At 38.6% G+C, this 22,776-nt stretch overlaps 1 protein-coding gene across 2 annotated transcripts; it reads left to right on the forward strand.

Moving 5' to 3' along the window:
- Positions 1-69: 69 nt before the first annotated feature.
- SEPTIN2 (septin 2) lies at positions 70-22,475 on the forward strand. 2 transcript variants are annotated; one of them, XM_074833331.1, is made up of 13 exons: positions 70-141; positions 2,621-2,653; positions 3,782-3,902; positions 7,123-7,209; positions 8,808-8,931; positions 11,621-11,755; positions 12,048-12,165; positions 13,471-13,572; positions 13,771-13,916; positions 14,563-14,646; positions 17,014-17,071; positions 18,981-19,093; positions 19,519-22,475. In XM_074833331.1, the coding sequence occupies exons 2-12, from the start codon at positions 2,645-2,647 to the stop codon at positions 19,083-19,085; spliced, it is 1,089 nt and encodes a 362-aa protein (XP_074689432.1). In that variant the 5' UTR covers positions 70-141; positions 2,621-2,644; the 3' UTR covers positions 19,086-19,093; positions 19,519-22,475. The 2 variants fall into 2 exon arrangements, with proteins under 2 accessions (XP_074689432.1, XP_074689433.1); XM_074833332.1 differs by lacking the exon at positions 11,621-11,755.
- The last annotated feature ends 301 nt before the right edge of the window (positions 22,476-22,776 follow it).

The raw sequence follows: 22,776 nt of genomic DNA on the forward strand, positions 1-22,776 counted from the left end.
GGGGCGGGGCCGGCGGGGCGGGGCGGGGCCTGCGGGGCGGGGCGGGGCGCCTCGGCCCCTCCCCTTCCCCCCTCACGGTGCGCGCGCGCGGGAGCGGAGGTTGGGGTCGCTGGCGGCGTGAGGCGTGGGCCGGCAGCTGAGGTGAGGTGATGGGGGGTGCGCCCTTTCCCTTCCTCTTCCTTGGTGGGGTCCGGGGGCCCGTCTGCGCCGTTCCTCTCTGGACGGGCGGTAAAGGACAGCCCCTCTCTGGCGCTCCCGCGGGACGCGCTCGGCGGGCTGGGGCTGAGGGAAGGCGGTGGGGCGGCCGGGAGCGGTGCCGGGGAGCCGCTGGTGAGGAGGAAGCGGGCCGACGGTGGCGGCGGCTGTGGAGCGGCCTGGGGGCTGCTTGGGGGTGTCGTAGGGGTCGGGTAGCGCCCTGCCTGCCTCCGCCGAGCCCGGGGCCTTGGGGCCGCCTGAACGCCTGAAGTACCCGGCGATGGGAAGGCCTCGCAGATGCGGTTCCCTCTTTCGAGAGCGGGTGAAGTAGTCACTCCAGTGCCGTTTGCACTTGAGAAGAAGCTCTCGTAGAAAACTCCATCCGGGTTGTTGAAACCAGAGGGTAAGGAACATGATCGACCAGCTCCAGAGGAAAATCTGGACTGCTGTGAGACTGCATGCTCCTGCCTGTGTGGGAGCGCTCAGCCGCTGCCCTGAAGGGAATGCTGTGGGAAAGATCTTCCGTGGAAGATTTCTGTGCTTGGTCCATATATTAAAGCGTAATGTAACTGCAGCCATCTGCATAAACAGCTCTCCTTCGTTTCTTGGTAGCTGTGAGAAACTTTCCTCCACTCTTATCTGCCCTCTGAGAAATAGTTGGGTGACAGACAAACCTCGTGAATTAAAAGAATGTTCCTCTGTGCTCTAGCAGGATCTAGTATTGTTTGGCATTGAAAATCTCTCATGGATGATGGTTAAGCAGGAATCAATGACATCACTCAGCAGGCAACAGTCTTGGAAGGAAGAGTTGCTATCGGAGCAGTCTTGCGTAATGATAAAAAGCCTCACAGATAACCTCTTCAGTAGTTGAATACTTCATAGGTCATTAGTGACCTTGTTGACTGAAATACAGACATTGCAGATGCTGGATTTTATTTTTTGCATGAAACTTCACTTGAGAAGCACGTTACCCAGTTTTTATTCCATGTGTGTAATCAAGACGCCAGATTTTTGTCAGCAAGTTCAGCTTCATGTGAAGTGACACCAAACTGCTTCAATGGTTAGGACCTTTAATCTGTCCCTCCCATCAAAAAGCCTTCCTCAGAACTGACCTCTTCCTTATTGGGCTGGGGGGGAAGCAGCTTGGTAATTGTTAACAGTGAACTAATCACGGTGAGCTAAAAAGTTGCATCTTCATAAATGTAAAGGAAGTTGCACTTGTGTATTTATACACATACACAGTAGCGTTGAGAAGCAAATGCCATAGCTGCGGGAAATCATCACCAACTTGAAAACAGCTTTGCCTTCTGCCTAGCACAAAAAAGGTTGGGCTCCTGTCCATCCGACGCTGGACAGGTTGCTTTGACTTCTAGATGGCTTTTTGATGAGAGGGACAGAATGGAGGGTGCTGTACATTGAAGCAATTTGGTGTCATTTCACATGAAGCTGAACTCACTGGCAAAAATCTGCTGGGAAGACAGAAAGAATCAGATGGTCATAATTTCAAATCTGTAAAGTGAGTGTGAGCTAGATGGGAGGTGACTATGGTATGTGGGCTTCGTGAGTGGGAACAGATACCTTTTTGGTTAGAGGGCGAGCCAGGGGAGGGACTAGAAAGGGGACTTGGAGCACTCATCACTTGAAGATACAGCACATGCTGACACTTTTATACTGCCATAGTAAATTATATGATCTCCTGAACTCATGCAAGTTAGCGTGATAGAAGTTCTCTTGCGTTGGCAGGTCTTTGTTTGTCAAGAGACTTTTTTTGCATGGAGGTGTTAGATGAGAGATTTAAAAATTTTTTTTTTTGCTGTCTGCTTTTTATCTCAAAGTAATGCATGTGAAAATCTGATCTTGGCAACAGAAGTTAAAATGACTGACTTTGCAAGCATCCGGACGAAAGAGAAGGAGAAAATGTTTCATTTTGAAGCTGTTGGCTCTTTACAGAACACTTGAGCATGAAAGGAAATGTTGAGGGGAAGGAGGCTTAAGAAGAAAAAATAATACACGAGTTGGTTTTTTTTAGCTTTGAAAAAACTGTTTCCTGTACATAGTAAGATGTCTAAGCAGCGTTTTGGTTTGGTTAGTTTCCGGAAAGGATGTGGACTTTTCAGACATCAAAATGGTTTGTCATACATCTGGTGCCTTCGCACCCTGCATTCATGTTGCTTAAATGTACTGCCCTGTGATGTTAATAGGAACAATGGTTGCTGAAAATTCTGCCCTCATCAATACCGAAGAGTCCAATACTTGTACTCTGTGAAGCACTTGTCACTGTTTCAAACTCTGAACATTCAATCAACAATGATCCTTTTTTAATTTCATGTGCAACAGTGGATATTATATTGTTGGGGGGGGTGGGGTGTTTGGTTTTTTCCTCGTATGATTTTTAATAAACTGATGAATGTTATTATTTTTCCAGATTTGTTCCTTACCTTCCATAAAAATGTCCAAGGTAAGAATGGCATTTCTGTCTTCCAGTGTAACAATGTGAAACAGATATTTTGTTTTTAAGTATTAATCTGCAAGGGTAACTTGCATTGTGTTTGATGGTGGTTTGTATGCTAAATTTATGGGTAATAAGTAAGAGAGAATTCATATTGAGAAGAAATAATATTGAAAGATTGAGTGATGTAAAACATATATTAGTTTCCTACGAGCACAAACCTCTGCAGTTAACTAATACTCTTGGAAGGATTTAATTTTGGTCATGGAGTTGCATACAAGCTCCCTGGTGCATTTTCATTGAAACTTCTGTTCTGCTACCGTGTTTTGAGCAGGAATCATTTAAGAAAAGGATGTTCTTAGGTCTAATTTCTTCATTTACTAATACAGTCAACTGATCTTCAGTAAAATGCTTCATCAACAATGTGGTAACTTAAAATCTTACTGAAATGTTGGGATTCATCTAATTCTTGGTCCCCTGCATTTGGTATAATGGTTAGAACATCCATGTTAGCTTACTGGAGTGAAATAAATGCTAAAGGGTACTTGAATAATGTGGTTGAAGAGGGAAACTAATAGTTCTGAAGATTTCTCTGCAGTGTTTATAGTAGTGGGCACTTGAAACACTATTGTGGAAATCCTTCCCATGATTTTCTCTTTAAAAGAGGTCTCTAAAGAGGATGTCCAGCAGATGGCTATCATTTCACTAGTGGTTCAGGGTTTTCATTTGGATGTACTAAAACCAGATTAGAAACAGTCACATTTTTATTTAAGTCCATAAACATGGGACACAAGCGTTTTTATTTTAAATGTTTGTGAAGATACTGTTTAAAAAGTGTGTGATTAGTGAGTGCACTTCATACTTCAATAAATAAATGTTCGGGGGTTTGTTTCTTTTTTACTTAAGGTGATCTTGGCTGGATAGTTGAATAAATGAAACTTTTTTTTTTTTTAAACTCTAGGTGAATGCAGTTCTGTTCTTCATTGTGAAACTGTTGAGTAGTAGGAACACCTGTGTAGTTTTCTCTGTGCATGTCATGTAGCTTCAAACCATTTGAAATAACTGAAGAAAGCAGTTATACAAACAAGTATGTCTCAAGTGGTTGCTTATCATTGTCTTATTTGATTTTATTTTTAGCAACAGCCTGCTCAGTTTACCAATCCAGAAACCCCTGGCTATGTTGGATTTGCAAACCTTCCTAATCAGGTCCACCGGAAGTCTGTGAAAAAGGGGTTTGAATTTACTCTGATGGTGGTTGGTAAGGAAATGTTTTGTAGTCTTTCTCAAAACTAGTACTAGCTCACAGGGAATTTGGAATTAAAATGAATGTTACTTCCACTATTGTAAGGCTTCAGCTTGCATCAGAAAGCTCTTCTGTACTGTAGCATTTAACTTTCTTTATTATTAACTTTATTAATTCATGCAGCAGTTGTTTTCCACACTACAAACCATGTTTGAATACATTAATAAGTTTGTGGGTGAAGTGAAGAAAGTCTTTTGTGCACTCCTGTGATGGTTACTTCCTTCTTGTCTGTCTTACAGGATTCAATCATTCTGTTTAAAATACAGTTTTAAGCTCTTTTTGCATTTGAATACAATCTTTGCTTGCATGTCTTGATTAAGAGAATAGTATTAAGGAGCCTATTCTACCAAATGTTCTTTATGCTTCTGTAGTTCAAAAGAATCCGAACTCTGGTCTTTCCACCCCTTCTAAATACTCTTGTAAGAGAAGAATGATAATTGGATTAGTTGGTTTTGATGTGAGTTGTTACTTTTCAAATTGATCTTGATTTTCTATTAGCAGTTATAATTTAAAGTTTAATTCTATTTGATATTTCATTGAAAATCTGTGTTGGTATCTGGAATGGAAAGAAAAATCTACTGTGTCTGCAGAAATACCTTGATCCTCTGAGAAGTCCGTGTTATTTTTGCAAATCAAGTAGGCTCCCATATCAAGCTTGAGCGTTTTCTATATCTCTCCTGGTCATACTGCTTGGGAGCTCTAACTTCTGAGTTTTGGCGTTTGAACTCTGTAATTCTCAGTTTTAAAATAGGCCTTTGTAAAAAAGTACCCTAATAGAATGTTTATTACCTGGCGTCACAAGAAGTAAATCCCATTTGGGTGTTAGATTTGCCCAAGAGAGATCACAGTGGAAATGAGCAGGAGAGGTGAGGCAGTATGTGATAGAAGGTGTTTAAGTTCTTAATTGTTTTGAATTCCAGTAGTTACAGAAAGAGTCTATCCTCAAACCTTTCATTAGTTTTGCCAAATGACAGCCCTAGCATTGCTTTTATCCTGTTTCTGTCTTGTAGTTCAGTGTTGGACAGAATTGACCCTTATTTTTGTCTTCCTAGAATTTTATCATCGTTGTTTACTGTATCTTTCCCTGGATTTGTTTAGGATAATATCATAATGGATATCCTATAAAATCTAAGGGTAAAGCCAAACTATAAGCAGATGTTTCACATTCTGGTATCTACTGTAAGTCTTCAGAATTTACTGTTTGGTGATCCTAAAAATCGAACAGTTCTGAGAAACAAAAGATGTGCTTTCTCTGCTGCAGCTAAACTTAATTTCCAGATGTCTTTGAGATTAATTGCAAATAGTGCTATGTGAAACAGTTCTGGCAGAAAGCTATGTAAAATTGTATAGACTAAGTTGTTTCTAGCTTCTTGTAAAATAGTAGATAGGGGGGAAATGACATGGTGTCAGAGTAACAGAAAGGCAATTAACCTCACCCATGTCTCAGAGTAAAATTTAACTTTACAGTTGTCACCTGCCAGTATTCTAAGAGATAAATGAAACTACAGGAAGAGAACTTGGAGAAAAGTAATGTCATCAAAAATTTGGAGTGATATTTTAAGATACACTAGCAGAGGGAGGCAGTCTATGTAAGATAAAATAAACTGTGCTTTAAATTGTTGATTATCTCATCAGTTTGGAATGTGAATTCTTTCTCTTGAAATACGCATGGGGTTTAAGTATGTTTTCTTGTGGGCTATACCACAATGCCTGTATTGAACTATTATTCTGCATTAAGTTGCCATGCTTCTTAATTCCTGATCAGGAGAATGTTTCTTTAAAAGCTATCTGCACTGACAGTCCTAATCAATAACTTTTCTTCTTTGCATTGTTTTTTTCTGCTATTGTTTATTGTGGTTTGTGAAAATATGAGCTAGAGTTTATAACAGTTTCTCTGCTTGACTGTGTTGCCTGCAAAGAAATCCTAACCACTTGTATTTATTAACAAATTTCACGCTCATTCTCATTATTAAGCTACGACTTTTCATCTAAGTAGTTATTTCACTTGAGAGTCACTGAACTCTGCTGTGGCCAGTAGTTAGAATAATTACTCTTTTCATTAATCCTTGATAGTGACTATGAAAACTGATTTGTTTTAATGTAATATTTACCCAGACTGAAAGTATGGAACGTGCCACTGGTTAAAATCATCCTTTTTTTGGTTTTGCTGGAGTGATGCCACGTGACTGTTGAGTTACTCTGGCTGCATGTCTCTCGCTGGTGAAGGCTGCACTGATAAAATCCAATCGTGAGAGGTGCATTCTATAAGGCATTAAAAACTGGCAGGTCCTAGTCAAAGCTTTATTTAAAAAATAATTCCATCTCTTTTGTTCAGATATTTCTGTCAGACTCCTATTGCAGAATAACCTGTGTTAGTCAGAGGGATCATGTGGCCCATCGTTTTTAACGTCTAATTTTTTTAATTAGTTCTATCAACACCTGAAATAAAACCAAAATTCAGTGAATTCAAGTACTGAGCACTTTGAGTTCCTGGTCTTTTTTTATGCCATGAACATTTATTCCAATTAAGATCTTGATCTTCAGCTAATTAGTTGCCTTTTGAACTTTCCTCATGGCTCAGTCAGTAGCACTAGAACAAAACCATATTTATGGTACAGTTTGGTAATCCCCAGTTTCATCAGTGAAAAAATTGCCCTGTGTGTATGTTCAGTGGGTGTGTCATATTCCTCTTCCCTTTAGTTCTTGCCATATTAGCACAAAAAGCAGAAATAAATCACACTTAATGATGGCTGGCTGTGCAGAAGTTCAGCAATGCCTTTTTTGTTGTTCAAATTGATGATATAGCCTAGGCAGGATCTGGCTTCTCACTGTGTTTGATCTTTCACATTCTGGAGTGATAGCAGAAAAGTATGCCTTAAAAAATCAGGAGACACAAAATGGGAAATTTTAAGTCTAAATTGATCAGAACTCCACTTGACTAGCAGATTTAATTACAGATCATCAGTGGAAACTCTGCGAAAGTGTATTACAAAGCTGAGATGTAAAAATTGTTATTCAACCTTTTCGTGCAGACTTTTCTAACATAAAATTATAAGATGTAAATTTTTAAAGTAAAAGATTCACGTTATATGTGAAAGAAGTATAGTCAGATGATACTGTCTTAATACAGTTGAAATTATTCCTGTAAATATGTTGAACTTATATTGAATTACAGGTGAATCTGGATTGGGGAAGTCTACATTAATAAACAGCCTCTTCTTGACAGATCTCTACCCAGAAAGGATAATCCCAGGAGCTGCTGGTAAACACACCTTTGTTCTAGTTTCTCTGTTCTCATTGATTTTTGGAGTTGAATGCTTTTATCTTTGGATTTCAGTAACAGCAAGTAGTGACTTCTAGCTTTAATAATTTCTAATGTATATCCTTATACTTGAATGATTTGCTGGAATTGGTTCCCTCTGTACCCAGGATGTATATAGGCTCTCTGTTTTAGTCCTTAGGTATATTCATATTGGCAACTAGAAAGTTGATCCCTTCTTTTGCTTAAAAAAATGTCATTGTGTCACAGTAAGATAAATAATCAACCAAAACAGTCAACAACTTTCTTTAATATTTAATCTGTTGCAATTCTAAACATATGCATTGTTTATACCTGCTTGGATTTGCAACTTGATTCCTTTGATTTGATATTTAGTGAATGTGAACTTCACCTTCTTTATTTCACAGACTCACAAAATGGTTTGGGTTGGAAGGGACCTTAAAGCTCATCTAGTTCCAACCCCCCTGCCCTGGGCAGGGACACCTTCCACTAGCCCAGGTTGCCCAAGCCCCGTCCAACCTGGCCTTGAACCCTTCCAGGGAGGGGGCAGCCACAGCTTCTCTGGGCAACCTGTGCCAGGGCCTCACCACCCTCACAGGGAAGAATTTCTTCCTTACATCTAATAAAAATCTACCCTCTTTCATTTTAAAACTGTTACTCTTTGTCTTATACCTACACCCCCTGATAATGAGTCCCTCCCCACCCTCCTACCACTGTAGCCCCTTTAAGTACAGGGAGGCTGCTATAAGGTCTCCCTGGAGCCTTCTCTTCTCTAGGTGAACACCCCCAACTCTCTCAGCCTGTCCTCATAGGGGGGGTGCCTCAGCCCCTGATCATCTTCGTGGCCTCCTCTGGACCTGCTCGAGCAGGTCTGTGTCCTTCTGATGTTGGTATCCCCAGAGCTGGACCCAGCACTGCGGGGGGGGTCTCAGGTGAGCGGAGCAGAGGGGGAGGATCCTCCCCCTCGCCCTGCTGCCCACACTGCTCTGGGTGCAGCCCAGGACACAGTTGGCTTTCTGGGCTGTGAGCACACGTTGCTGGCTCACAGTCAGTTTTCCATCACTAATACCCCCAAGTCTTCGTCCACAGGGCTGCTTTCAATCCAGGGTCTTCAGTCCCTTGTCCCTTTTTTATTGTTAACCCAGGCATACAATAATCCAGTGAAAGAGAATATTGTAAGAAGATAGAGGAAGATGCTGTTTTTTCCCTCTTAGCTACTTGTTGAATTACTTGCTTTATCATGTTAGCTGATGATTACTTATCACTTTCAACCTTAGGAAAAAATCCAATACTTAAATTCAGTATTGTTCTCCAAACTGCCTATTACCTACAGTTTTTTCTAACTCCTTTTTGCCTTGCTTTCTACATTATATTTAAGAACAGTATGAAATCTCATATATTCTTCTAACAAAATCTGAAGAACTTAAGTACTGAGTTGCTGTTAAATTATCAGGCTTTAGAAGGTAATCCATGGAATAATATTCGTATTGTTGCATCTGCCAATTAATCTTTTGAGTTTATCTCAAAATGACATAGTCTTATAAATTCTATTCTGAAAGATCAAGTTTACTGTCTTTTAGAGAAGATTGAACGCACTGTGCAGATTGAAGCCTCGACAGTTGAAATTGAAGAGAGGGGTGTGAAACTACGTCTGACGGTTGTAGATACACCAGGGTATGGGGATGCTATCAACTGTCGAGACTGGTATGTACACAGAGTATATATTGATCTATGTATGAAGACTGACATCCATTTCATATTTGTTCTGGGGGCGGTGGGGGAATAAGTAACTGAAGTGGGGCTGTATTAGTAACAGTATGCAGTTCGAAGTAGGATGGCCCAAGTGGCAACCCTAGCTCTTTTAAACACTTCCATTTCAATTATACTGTTAAGTTATTGTCTTCCCCTTTTTTTGGTGTGTTATGTAAAGTGCTGAATTTGAGGTCTGATTTTTGGAGAGATGGGCATGTTTTCTAGTTTTGAGGAAGCTTAATTTAAGTGTTATAAGTTCATTCAGATACATGTAAAGAGGCATCAATAACTTCCACACAACTTGAAGTAAGTTTTGAGACAACAGATATTTTGATTATTTTTTTTTCTTAGTTAACTTTTTTAAGTTGGGAAGAGCTTTAAGTGAACAGTGACCTTGACTTTTCAGAGTCAGAAAACAATGGAACCACTGGGAGACAAGAAATTTGACAATACTCTGAGGAAGTAATTAATCTAATCTTTAGTGCAAGTAAAAATCCACCTTTAGATCTTGTCTACATTTGAGTGTTCTCAGATTCTGTGCTTTGTTTTTAAGTGCATTTTCATCATCTTTTTTGTTGGGTTTTTTTTGAGAAATTTACATTATAATAAGTACTGAGAAATAATCTTGAGATCAGTGGCAGCCAGTTTTCAACGGTAATCCCTCTTCCCACATCTCTCAAGCCCCTGAACCTCAAGGCAGGGGACTGGGGAAATGGAAGTCCCTCCTGGTATAACTGAAGATCAGGTTCAAGACCACTTGAGAAACTTGAACATACATAAGTCCGTGGGACCCGATAAGATGCATCCCATCTCGTCTGGTTACCTATGGCAGATGTAGTTGCCTAGCCACTCTCCATCGTATTTCAGAAGTCATGGCAGTCAAAGGCCCCAGTGACTGGAGAAAGGGAAACATCACGCCTGTTTTTAAAAAGGGTAAAAAGGAGGACCCTAGGAACTACTGACCAGTCAGCCTCCCCTCCCTGTCTGGTAAGATCATGGAACAGATCCTCCTGGAAGTTATGATGAAACATATAGAAGACTGGGAAGTGATTAGATATTGCCAAATATGGCTTCACCAAGCACAAATCATACCTGACTAATCTGGTGGCTGCCTATGATGGAGTGGATAAAGGAAGAGCTACTGATGTCATCTACCTGGACTTCTGTAAGGCCTTTCATATGGTCCCCCATAACATTCTTCTCCAGAAATTGAAGAGAAAGAGGGGTTTGATAGACGGACTGATAGATGGATAAGGAATTGGCTGGGTGGCCGTGTCCAAAGAGTTACAGTCAGTGGCTCAAAGTCCAAGTGGAAACCAGTAATGAGGGGTGTCCTTAAAGGGTCTGTAGTGGGACCAATACTATCTATTATCTTCATCAATGACATAGTGGGGTTGAGTGCCCTCCCAGCAAGTTTGCAGATGACACCAAGCTGGGTGGTACAGCTGATCCACTAGAGGGAAGGGATGTGCCATCCAGAGGGACCTGGATGGGCTGGAGGAGTGGGCCCGTGCGGACCTCATGAAGTTCAACAAGGCCAAGCACAAGGTCCTGCACATGGGTTGGGGAAATCATCAGTATTGATACAGACTGGGAGATGAATGGGTTGAGAGCAGCCCTGCAGAGAAGAATGTGAGGATACTGGTGGATGAAAAATCGGACATGAGCTGGCAGTGTGCACTTGCATCCCCGAAAGCCAATTGTATCTTGGGTGCATCAAAAGGAGTGTGGCCAACAGGTCGAGGGAGGTGATTCTCCTCCTCTACACTGCTCGTGTGAGACCTGCATCCAGCTCTGGGGCCCCAGCACAAGGCAGACATGGACCTGTCAGAGCGAGTCCAGAGAAAGGCCACAAAAATGATCCCAGGGCTGGAACCACAGTGAAGAAAGGCTGAGAGAGTTGGAGTTGTTCAGCCTAGAGCAGAGAAGGTTCCAGGGAGACCTTACTAAGGCCCTTCTCTCCATCTTTCCTATAAACTCCTTATATGTATTGAGAGACTTATTACCGGGGCCTGTAATGACAGGGCAAGGGGCAGTGGTTTTAAACTGAAATAGGGTAGATTTAGGTTGGACATAAGAAGTTTTTTACAGTGATGGTGGTGAGAACAGGTTTCCCAGAGAAGTTGTGGACACCCCATCACTGGAAGTGCTCAAGGTCAGGTTGGATGGGGCTTTGAGCAAGCTGACCTACTGAAAGATGTCCCTGCCTATGGTAGGGGGGTTGAACTAGATGATCTTTAAAGGTCCCTTCCAACCAAAACCATTCTATGATTTTTAAATCAGTTTGGAACAAGAAGCTTAGATTATCTTGAGCATGTGTGATCAATACTAGTCAAAAGATAAATACTAACCCAAGAGAAATTTGCTGTAGAAGATGTGTGTTATACATAGGTATATTTTATCTTTATATATATACAAAAATATGCATAGTAGTTTGTTATTCTAGAATTTGATTAAAATTTTAAGATATATGCTCTTCTACTCTTACAGTCTTACAGCATCCGTAAATTAATTTTTGTCCATCAGCAGGTTGGTTCATCAGCAGGATGTCTTGGTATTTTAATATTACCTTTGAAACATCACTAAAATTATCGAGCATTTGGGAATGAGCAGATTTCTTGAATCCATATTTGTTTTACAGTTTTAAGACCATAATCTCTTACATTGATGAGCAGTTTGAGCGATATCTGCATGATGAGAGTGGTTTGAACAGAAGGCATATCATAGATAACCGGGTTCATTGCTGCTTCTATTTCATTTCACCATTTGGTCATGGGTAGGTGTTTCTCTGTCACTTTATTTTTTAAATGATTTTACTTTGGGGAGTTGGTTTGTGCCTGTTGACTTAAACTTTCAGAGTCAGATTGTTATTACTTAAGGAAGTACTAGAACAGCTGAAATTAATTGAGGGCGTTCTTTCTCTCTGTGTAAAGAGAGAGATCTGTATTGGTGTGAAAATAAATTGGTAATTTAGATTGCAAAAAGTTTTCAATTTATATTCATATTTTAATCTTAGCCTTAAGCCTTTTGGTAATTTAGATTTAAAATTTTTCATATTTTAATTTTAGCCTTAAGCCTCTGGATGTTGAGTTTATGAAGGCCATACACAACAAAGTAAATATTGTACCAGTGATTGCAAAAGCTGATACGCTTTCTCTGAAAGAGCGAGAAAGACTAAAGAAAAGGGTAAGTATTTTTCTAGCTTGCCAAAAAATGTACTTTGGTTATAGCAGCCCGGTTGCTGAAGAGATGGGCATTCTTTCAACCTTACTGTGTCCTAGCCAAGAAAAATATAGTCTCATGTACAATGTAACATCATTTAATATGTAGTTTGATATCTTGTAAATCCTTTTATTATGTATTTAACTGAGAAATTGTCCTTAAAATGTTGTCTGCAGAATGGCAGATTGGCTGCATTTACAATTACGAGTGAATTTTGAAACTTTGGAAAAATATTTACATGCACTTGCTAGTGGTAATTGCTCACTTACCTGTTTAATCACTCCCAAAGCACTGACATCTGTATCAGCATCTATAATGTGCATATATTTTTTTACCCAGTCAGAATTCTGATGATAGAAAAATAGGATTTTCAGAGATTTTTTCTGGTTTTGGAGTTGTTTTACTTCCCCTATGTCACCCTTTTCTAATACATTCCAGTTCTTTCTTCCTTTGGCAAGACCCCTTAACACATTCAGTCTTGCAGGACTTGATGCTGTATTTGCTGAGGGTGGGGGCAAAATGCAACAAACCATCATGGGTTAATAATAACTATGAAATTTAGAAAGAAGTGTTAGAATTAACTTGCCAGAAGGCACACTTGATCCAGTCTTCGCTGTTATATTTAAAACTTTATGATTTTTTGTTATTCTGAATATCCTTATAGTTATCCTACCCAGCTTGCAATAAAAATAGAGAAGTATACTTTAGTTTGAAATATGCAGAATTCTAGCATAATACCTAAATAAAGGCTTATTTTTTTTTTAAAGAGCAAAATTTGGGTTTATGGCAAATTGGATTCCAGCTGCAGATGCCATTCTTAGCAGTCATGGAGACAGAAAAAAGTGTTTGTTGTGTCTGCAGTTCAGTTAGGTTTTTAAACACTCCCACCCCTACCCCCCAAATAGTAATGCAGAGGCAAGAGCAAGGTGTTTTAAGCTGTTCAAAGCAATTATGACTTCTGAGTCAATGCTTTATAATTTAAAAAAAACAATTGCAGAGGTTTAAAAAAGCTCAATTTCTTCTGTGTAATCCACAAAGGACAGTGTTTGTTTGAACACTATTATTTGTCTCAAAGTCTGTGGCAAGTAGTTGTTGAATATCATGAAGAAATATGCTGTTTAAAAACAAATACTTGCCAAGTAATTTGAATCAGTAAGGCCCAAATTTCTCCAGAGACTCTGTATAACTCATTAAGTAATTTTACCTTAAGATTTAAAAGTGTTAACTTTACATATGTATTATCTCAACTGCTTATCTTATAAATTTCAGATTCTGGATGAAATAGAAGAGCATGGCATCAAGATTTATCATCTGCCTGATGCTGAATCAGATGAGGATGAAGATTTTAAGGAGCAGACCAGACTCCTGAAGGTATGACTGGCTTCCTAGGTTGCCCAGGCTTCCCTATCTGGAAGATGGTGGTAACGATTACTTATTTTTTTAACACCTTCAAATGAAAAGCATTATGAACTCATTACCATAATGTGCAGTGCTAAGCAGAACAAGAGTTGTTCTTGGAGTTGTTTGTTCTGGTTCATTATTAGTAATTTTTGCATTTCTGGCTTTCAGGCCAGCATTCCATTTTGTGTAGTGGGATCCAATCAGCTCATTGAAGCCAAAGGTAAAAAAGTTAGAGGTCGACTCTACCCGTGGGGTGTAGTTGAAGTGGAGAATCCGGAACATAATGACTTCCTGAAGCTGAGGACCATGTTAATGTAAGTTAGAAAATTTCAATTAAATGGTAGATTAAAAAAAAAATCACCGGGAAGATACTCAAACACTGTAATGGGGGTTTGGAGCAGTTGTGGAATCCTTGGAGATATTCAGAATTTGTCTGGAGAAGGCCGTGAGCAACCTTGACCCAGCTGGCCTAGGCGGGGATTGGACCACATAGGCCCTATAGGTTCTTTCCAATCTGAGTTACTTGGTGACTCTGTGAAAATAATCCAATTCTTTTGTTGAACACAGTGTTGTATTGCTATTCAGATCCCCCAAGAACATAAATGGGTTGCTTCACACCTTCTGCTTGTTTAAATATATCTATAGGTAGATATCTCTCTGCAGAGGACTGGACTTCAAAGGTCCACTGGTTGATTTTTTTTTTTTTTTTCAGGCTTTGCTACTCTGCTTCTCCTGCCCAGCAGTGCTTCATCAAACACCTCACCCAGGAGAACAGCTTATGTCAGGGCTGCCTCGGGGTTTGAGGTGGCCCCTCTGTGCATCTTTTCTTGCACCAATTTAACTTAAATTAGCTTTTAAATTAGCATGTTAAATGGGTGTACAGTGTGTATTGGTCAATGTCTTGGTCAATGTGATGTGACACAGGTGTATTTTATCTTTTAATTATTTTTCTTCCTCCAGCACCCATATGCAAGATCTTCAGGAGGTGACCCAGGATCTTCACTATGAGAACTTCCGCTCTGAGAGGCTCAAACGAGGCGGCAGGTTGTCATCTTATGGTTTCTTCCTCTTCTGAATTTATTTTTTGGTCTCTCTCTCTGTCTCTCTTACCATTTCATTGCTAGAATTTGGTAGATCATGGACAGCACTGTAGCTCCAGTCAGCACCAAGTTCAGTTGACCAGCTTACACTGAGTGTAAGACAAAGTATTATGTAAATCTGAAGAGACAGTTGTGGCATTAAAAAGGTATAGTTAGATCTCTGCTTTGTTTTAAGGCTTGAACACAGTGGATTAGAATGTTTGAGGTAAATAAGTAGGGCAGATGTCTATGATAAATGTTGTCTTAAAAAATCTGCTAGTTAGGTCAGTGCTGTTATGTTAAAAAAGGGGATTTTTCAGAATTAACTACTGGTATATTTGGACTGTGTCTTTAAAAAGAGAAACTCAAGTCCTTCCGCAGTGCTTTATTAAGCATGGTATAAATAAATAATTTTATTGACATAGCAGTCACAGGCTAATGTCTTTCAACCCTGTTTTGAGCTATGGTAGGCAGGGCACAGCTTTCCTAGTAAGAGAGACAGGCAGTACACCTCAATTTTAACTAAAATAGCAGGATTTGTAAAGTTGAGTTTGTGAGTTCTTGTTGAAAACTGGGAGTTTCATGGTTTAGATTTTTCAGTTGCTTCTCTTATTTCAACCACTAGGGAGTTTAATAATTGCCCATTTCAGTGGGTTTGATATATTTTGCGAAGCTTTTTCCATCATGCTGTCGACATAGGTTTTGTCACATGCCTAGTCAGTTGTCAGGATAGAGAGTTTGTCTCTGCCTGTAGCATTGGCCTACAAGTCCAGTTTTGCTTTAGGCAAGATGACATGCTCTTCTCCCCTGACTTTTAAGTCCTGTCTTCTGAAGTTCAAGCTAAACAAAAATATTTTTTGCCAAGTTCTGGTGCCTGTTATCCAACAGTTACATACAGAGGTCTTAGAAGTAATGTAACTTAAGGTCATCCAGAGTCAAAACAGTGTTTACCAATTTCTAGAAGATTTAAAGTTGCCTCTGCCAAGGACCTGTGACAGTAAGTTGCTGTTAAGTTGACCTATCTTTCTTTGAAACTAAACCATATCTTGTATCTTGTCTAGTTAAGTGGCCCATCTATCTTTGTTTTCACATTTCTGAAGTGGTGCTGTAGTTAAATTTACTGTAAGTGAGGGTAGTTTGTGTGTGAATTTATTTCAAACTTGCACCTACCTCTCCACCAGTGCCTGGCAATTAGTGCCTGTTGACTCTATTCACTAATGTTTGACAATCTATTTCTCCATTATCCTTTTAACAAGCATCAGTTTGTTCGCTTTGCATTTTTGATGGCACTTGTGTGATTTAGATCTGTTAGCAGATCTTTCCCACTGCAACGTAGGATAGGAGAAATCTATTACCAAAGTGGTCAGTAATCTTGAAAATATAGTACACTAAAATATTCTTCTGTTTGTTTTCTCAGTGTAAAACTGGGAAGTCCCAATTAAGCAAGAGTTTGCCGAGATACTGATTGGAAGCATTTACTGAATTTTAACAGGAGTAATCAATGTTTTACTGTACTTTAACATGTTATACAAAAGAAGTCTTTTGGACTTGCAAAAAAAAAAAAAAGGGGGACTGTACTAGAAAAATAAGCAAACTTCCAAAGTCTTAAGTGGAGCAGAAGATAAAGGATTCCTCCAACTGGAAGGATTCCAGACATGTACAGCAGTTGTGTTACTTTTATGATTTTGCTTATGAGCCTTTTAGATGTTTGGTAGCAAACATGGTTCATGAAGTTAGAGAGGGGGTAGAGATGCATCAAAGGAAGGTTTTGCCTGGAGGTAACCAGGTTTCCAGGAACAGAATTTCTTAAGAGCATTAGTTATTTTACATGTTGTTTCCATATTTTTGTTAACTGCTTGCCCAGCATTACCTTGAACTTATATTTTGATTTAGTTGTATTGATTTATTGCACCAATGAAAAAGAAGAATTGAGTATGTCTTTGCGGTATTTCTGAATTGGCTATATCTGTGTGGTACTCAAATTGCAATCAGTTAAGATAATGTTACGCTCAGGTAAACTGCTATACTTGAATACTGTTCAGAAACAGTTTTTATTGATACCTGCGTGTGAATACCTCTCATGTTTTAAAGTCATAGCTGGAGCAGTTTTTGAAATTTATACTTGTTCTGGAGATAACTTTATGAAGGAGTAAGGGATAAATTGATGTATTTAAAATAATTTAAAAGCATAAAATACAGCTATGTGGGGAACATCTTTCAATGAATTTTGTTTGTATTATAAAACTGACGTGCTTTTGTGAACAAAGCATTCTGTAGAAGTCCAAAATCGGGAATGTGTGCACATTATTGAACAATATACATCTTATTTTAGGAAAATAGAAGATGAAGAAGTAAATAAAGACCAGATTCTGCTGGAAAAAGAAGCTGAAGTAAGATGACAGAGCTCTACTCTTGTGATGGGGAAATTTTTATTCTTGTATCGCTACTTTAGGTCAAATGATTTTTTATGACCTCGGTAATTTGTAAAGGAAAAGACAGAATTTGTTAATACAAAGTTATTCAAGGTTCAGCAACAAAACAGAATGTGAAGAGGTGTAGGGGAGCCTCAGGATACTGATTTATTGGAACGAGTGGAATCTGGTAGAATGCCTGATTCCATTGTACTGATCAGCAGGGGATGTAATGCACGTCGTGTGGGGAAGGAGAGCCATCCTCACATGAGTAAAGGTTCTAAAGTTAGCAACTGCAGATTGGGAAAAAGTCAGTTCAGCCCTGCAGCAAAGGGGGAAACAGTGGTAGGAATTGTCAGGAATGAAGAACAAAACAGAAATTCTCATTCTGCCACTCTGATAAATCCATAATGCATAGCTCTAATGCTGTTTTCATTGTCCCCCTAACCCAACAAGGATATAGCCAGGACTAGAAAAAGGACAGTGAATAGCAAAAAGTGGGCAGAAAAGACTGAAGTGGAGATCTGAAGCAGGTCCTGCACAAGGGAAGATGAGGTTAATGTTCTTGTTGAGAAGTAGATGACAGAGGGGAAGGGTATAGTAAGGGGCTTACATAATCACAGATGGCAGGATGAATGAGAATCTACTATACAAGAAACAGGTCACACTTAATGAGATTAATAGGTGGCTGGTTTCAAATAAAAAAGATACTTTTAAGATAGTCTATAAATTGTGGAACTCATTAGCATGGAATTTTGTGCATAGCAGGAATGCAGATAAACTAAAAAATGCTGAGAGACTTGAAAGTTTTACTCTCTCCATGAATGTGCTCACTAAACACAAAGGTAGAATTTTTTGGATTAGCAAGTTCAGAATTGACAGATTGATTTCTAGAGTTTGAGAGCATATGTCAGGAAATACTGGAGGTGTGTACCTGGCTGTTAGGCTCTTCAGTGCATTTGCTAATAGCCGGTGTTGGGGAGAAGGCTGAGTTGGGTGGACTTTTTGGCCTGCCCTAGCACAAGCAGATGCTCAGTCTTTTCCTGGTGGTCTTAGTGGCTACCCAAGTCCCAAAAGATAACTGCAGTAAAAATGAAAAGAGTCTTTATTTTAAGGAATATGAAGAAAGAACAGTGTAAACATTTCACATGTTTAACTTTTCATTGTTAAGCTTAACAGTTTAGTTTGAGTTTAAAGTGTAGGTGCACAAAGACACCCAAAAATGTTTCATTAGTGAGGTTGACTTCCCACCTGTCAGAGTTAGGTACAATAAAAGAATTTAAGTATTGTGCATACAACATGGCTGAATTAATCTTAGTAGCTGAGTTACCTGATTGCCCTGTGTTTAAATGTTGCAGTACTCTAAAATTGAGCTTCAACCAGTTTTAATAATGCTTATGTCTCTTTGGATGGTTTGCCTGTAATAATACTTGCTTCCACCTAGTCATCAGTAGCAAGGGAGTTGGGAAGTATTCCTGACAATTTTTTTTAGTGACACATATAGTTGTATTTTGGAGGGACATAAACAAGCTGCTTTTCTTCTCGTGATAAGCTTTAGTAACTATAAGTGTTTGTTCATCACTTCAGCATCATCATATTTATGCGTTGAATTTCAGAGGAAGCAGAGACTTCCATTTAGGGATGCTTAAAAATCTCATCCCAGATTACAATAATAAACCCTGCTTAGTTCAGTCAGTAAGTTTCCAACCTCTTAAGGAATGAAGAAGAGCAGTAAGAGAAGACGCCATACCTTGAGACTGTTACCTATCAGATAAGGATAATGCAGATATGTATTCCCTCTTTAATATAAATAACAGTGTGGTGACAGCAAAGAATCATATTCTGAGGTGAGATTAGGCTACAGGATTCTTCTGTGTTACTTTTCCAGCTTCGTCGCATGCAGGAGATGATTGCAAGAATGCAGGCGCAGATGCAGATGCAGATGCAAAGTGGAGAAGGAGATAGCAGTGCAGTTCACGGACACCATGTGTAAAGTCTTTGGTAAGATGTTCAAATAGCCACTTAAAGGGGTTTTCTTTTAACTACTCATTATTGTGGTTGGTATTAAGAAGTTTTGGAAAAGTGTTTTCCAGATAGGTTTGCATAGGTTTCAATCTTAATTTTAATTTTTGAGGTTTAACTGCAGTTTGTGAAGTGAAATGGTTTGGAGCCAAACTAAACATTAGTGTGGTTGTGTATGTGTGTATACATACATATATATATATATATATATTTTCAAATCTTCCATATGCTGGGAAGAATCATGGAAGGAGTCTTTGAAGTTGTGTAAACCCTGTTGTTTGTGTCTCAAACTCATGATGAAGTCATTGTTTCATTGTAACTTTTAAAATGCGTGCAGTTCTTTTGGGTTTCTAACTGTAAGAAGATAACTAATACTAAATTCTATTTTTCTGTCTGGTTTTTAGATTTCTCTATACCCTGATTTAAAGGAGACCTCCTGGAGTTGAATTACGGTGGTGTTACACCAGAAAAGATGCCTTTTGCTCAACACATGACTTGGAGTTTGCTTTAGAGTTTATCGTGGAAATGCATTGTGGTAACTCTTGTGATATGTATTTCATAACATGTAGTCAGTTGGTACTTTATGTATTATACACATTTTACTTTGTTTTCATTTAGTAATTCTTATATTAAGCTTATTTTCAATTTCCCATTGTATTAGGGGATACAAAATAGACATTGAAACTTTTCTAGGTTGATATGCTGTTAGATAATATTTTTTTTTATATGGCTTATTAGCTCCTTGCGTTTAACTTCATATTACATTTAGAAATAAACAGCTGTCAGTGATGTCTTGTTCAGTGGCATGTAATAGTCACCTCACTAAGAATCCCTGCAAGGTTAATTTTACATTTTTTTCGGTGTTTACAGGTGTGTGTGTGTGAGACCATCAGCTCTTTTTCTGTCTGCTCAGTGCAGATGATTTCCTTGGCCTCTGCAAGTATCAATTAAAATTCAAGCACACCTTGTGTCTTAGCAAAAGAAATAAGAGGAAATGCCTCTTTAAGATGCAGACTGTATTTTATATGACAGGCATCATTTCCTTCAGATTTAACTTTGAGGGACATATATTCTTTATGGTTTGCCTAAAATCTCTTACTCTATTGCAGATAATTTTTAAGAGTTTCTTGTAGGTCAGCACAAATCAGTCCTACTATTTTCTGGCATTAGTGTAGCCAAATAAACTTGAATAATGCTGATATTGTTAAATGAGGTAAACCCCAAAGAGTAGTTTTCTATGTATCGGTGTTTCCTATATCCAAATGCTTAAGAAATTCTATGATTCCTAATGAGTATTTTCATACTATTTTTAGGGCATTGCAAACTGTTAATTGTAGTATAAAATATATACTAGCACACTTCTCTTTTATTTTTAAGTGGTCTGTGCCTGACAAGATCAATGCAAATGCTATTTTAAGGTCTTGCTCCAAGAGGGAGTTAGCAGTATTACTTTGAAAGTGACTCTGATAAGTTACACTTTTTTTTTTTTATTTTAGGCCAAGGTCACTTTCCTTAACACTGATAGTAAAGGAGAGTTTTTTAGCCTGGCTGGACTTCTACTGCATATCACATCTGGTATTGAATCTGCAGTATGTAATAACAGCTACAGCAAACAGCTACATAGGTGGTAGCTGATAGGTTAAGGAGTTGGTTTTTCTACTACTTCTGCTAAAGCCAGCAATCAGATTTCCTAATCTGATCTGTTACAAAATGTTGTTATCTGAACAGCTAATAAATAGATAGAATTACAACTTTTTTCTCTTCTTTGAGCTCAGGTGCAGCTGTGATTTTATAATTTTTTTTAGTGTTTCTTTGAAAAAATTAATAGGATTTCTACAGCTAGTGTATAATTCCCGTGGTGCTTAGGTGGCTAGATTAAATATAAACCTGCTGAAATTTTTACCTGCCTGAAATTACTGTTTATGAATTGCTTTGTATTTGAATCTTTCTAAAAATATGATAGCCTTTGCTAGGGAGCTCTAGTTTTCTTCTCAAAAGCAATTACTCTCAAAGTTTTGCACAACTCATTTGACCTTTCCTAACCTTGACAAAAGTGAAAGTGAGAACCTTTTTGTATGTTGAGATGCACAGAGGTGTTAAGTCCCATTGTGTCAAATACTTACATATGAAACTTAGATGGAAAACCATGCACTTCTAAGTTCTTGCCTTGCTTTTTGGAAAGAACGTGTAGAAACAAAGGAATGTGGCAGTACTGTCAGAAAACACTCCGCAACACCTTATTTATTTCTAAATCTTTTGATATATTTTTGTGAATCAGTTGTCGTAAAGTTACCAAAAGAACTTACTGTAAACTTAAGTCATCGAATACTTTGTGAAATCCTATGCTGTTCTTCAGTTGCCACAAATCTGGGGTTTTTTTCTGGTAAAGCAGCATTTGTCCGCTTTTAAGTTATTTGACTGGTATGTCTCTGTTAAACGTTTTTAACACAGCATGCTTCAGATGCTGTCTGCTCTGCCACGGAGAGCAACTCTGGGACATCCGGGTTTCACCCATAAGCTCGGTGGGGTGTGGTAAGCTGCAATAGTACTATGACCCCTACTTGAAGAAAAACTGTGAAATCTAAAATGTATGCAGAGGGGAACTGGCTGTACGTGTAACTCTCTCTGTGTAAGTTGGTTTGATAGTTTTTTCCTGTATTTTCTAACATGGGAACAAAAGCAGATTGTCCATGCATTTAGTGCTGTTGGGTCACTACCTGTGGAATTATTTTAAGCAATGTCTTATTCTTTGAAATATCATGTATCTATTAAAATATTTGTTCAGGATAAAGTATTCTGTTTGATTCTTAGGCAAATAATTTTTGATTTACAAATTCTAGCAGGAGAAGTATTTTCATATGGGTTTTTTGTTGGTTTTTTTTAATAGGAAAAAACAAGTTTATGGCACTTGCCGTTCTATCTGAATTACTTAAGACAGCTAGTTGCTTCTTCTTCCAAGTCTTTGGGGCAATCATTCATAGTGTGCCTGATGCCTCTGAAGGTCTATTTCCCCTTCACTTTCCTTGTGATGGTCTTGTAATTAATGGTTTATGGTAAGACATGAAAAGACTACCTTTCTCAGATTCTGTTTCAGACAAACTCAGCGACTGGTAGAGAAAGACTTGGGTAGAAGAAAGACTTGGAGGCAAAAGGTAGCTGTTGTCTGGTGGCTTGCTGAACTGGCCACAATTCTCTTTCTGTTACAGCATTGTAATGGTTTTTATTTTAGGAGTCAAAATACTTTTGAATTTGCAGAGTTTTATAGTTAGTAGCAAAAATTACTTGCTTTTGGTAAAAAAATCTGTTATATTCTGTTTTATGTACTGCCATTAGCCAAAACTAATAAAAATGCTAAAATACACTCATTTTTTTTAAATGATTCTTTATTATAATCAACCCTGGCAATATTAATTTGTCTGTGGTGATATGTTTTAAATATAAAGGAGAAATGCAGATGTAGTTTGAAGAGAACACATTGATGAACCTGCAGAAAATATGGTCATTGAGTATTGTATGCTCGAGTGTATTGGTACATGCATTTCCCTGTGGGTGTTCCCAGAGCTGCCAAAGTCCTGCCTAATGGCATCTTGTTTTTCAGCAGCTCTCTCCAAACTTGCATGTCCCTTAATTATTATGTTAGCCAAGAATTAAGCTACTTGTTG

The sequence above is a fragment of the Strix aluco genome, chromosome 9 (genome assembly GCF_031877795.1).
Source record: "Strix aluco isolate bStrAlu1 chromosome 9, bStrAlu1.hap1, whole genome shotgun sequence".
NCBI classification, from domain to species: domain Eukaryota; kingdom Metazoa; phylum Chordata; class Aves; order Strigiformes; family Strigidae; genus Strix; species Strix aluco.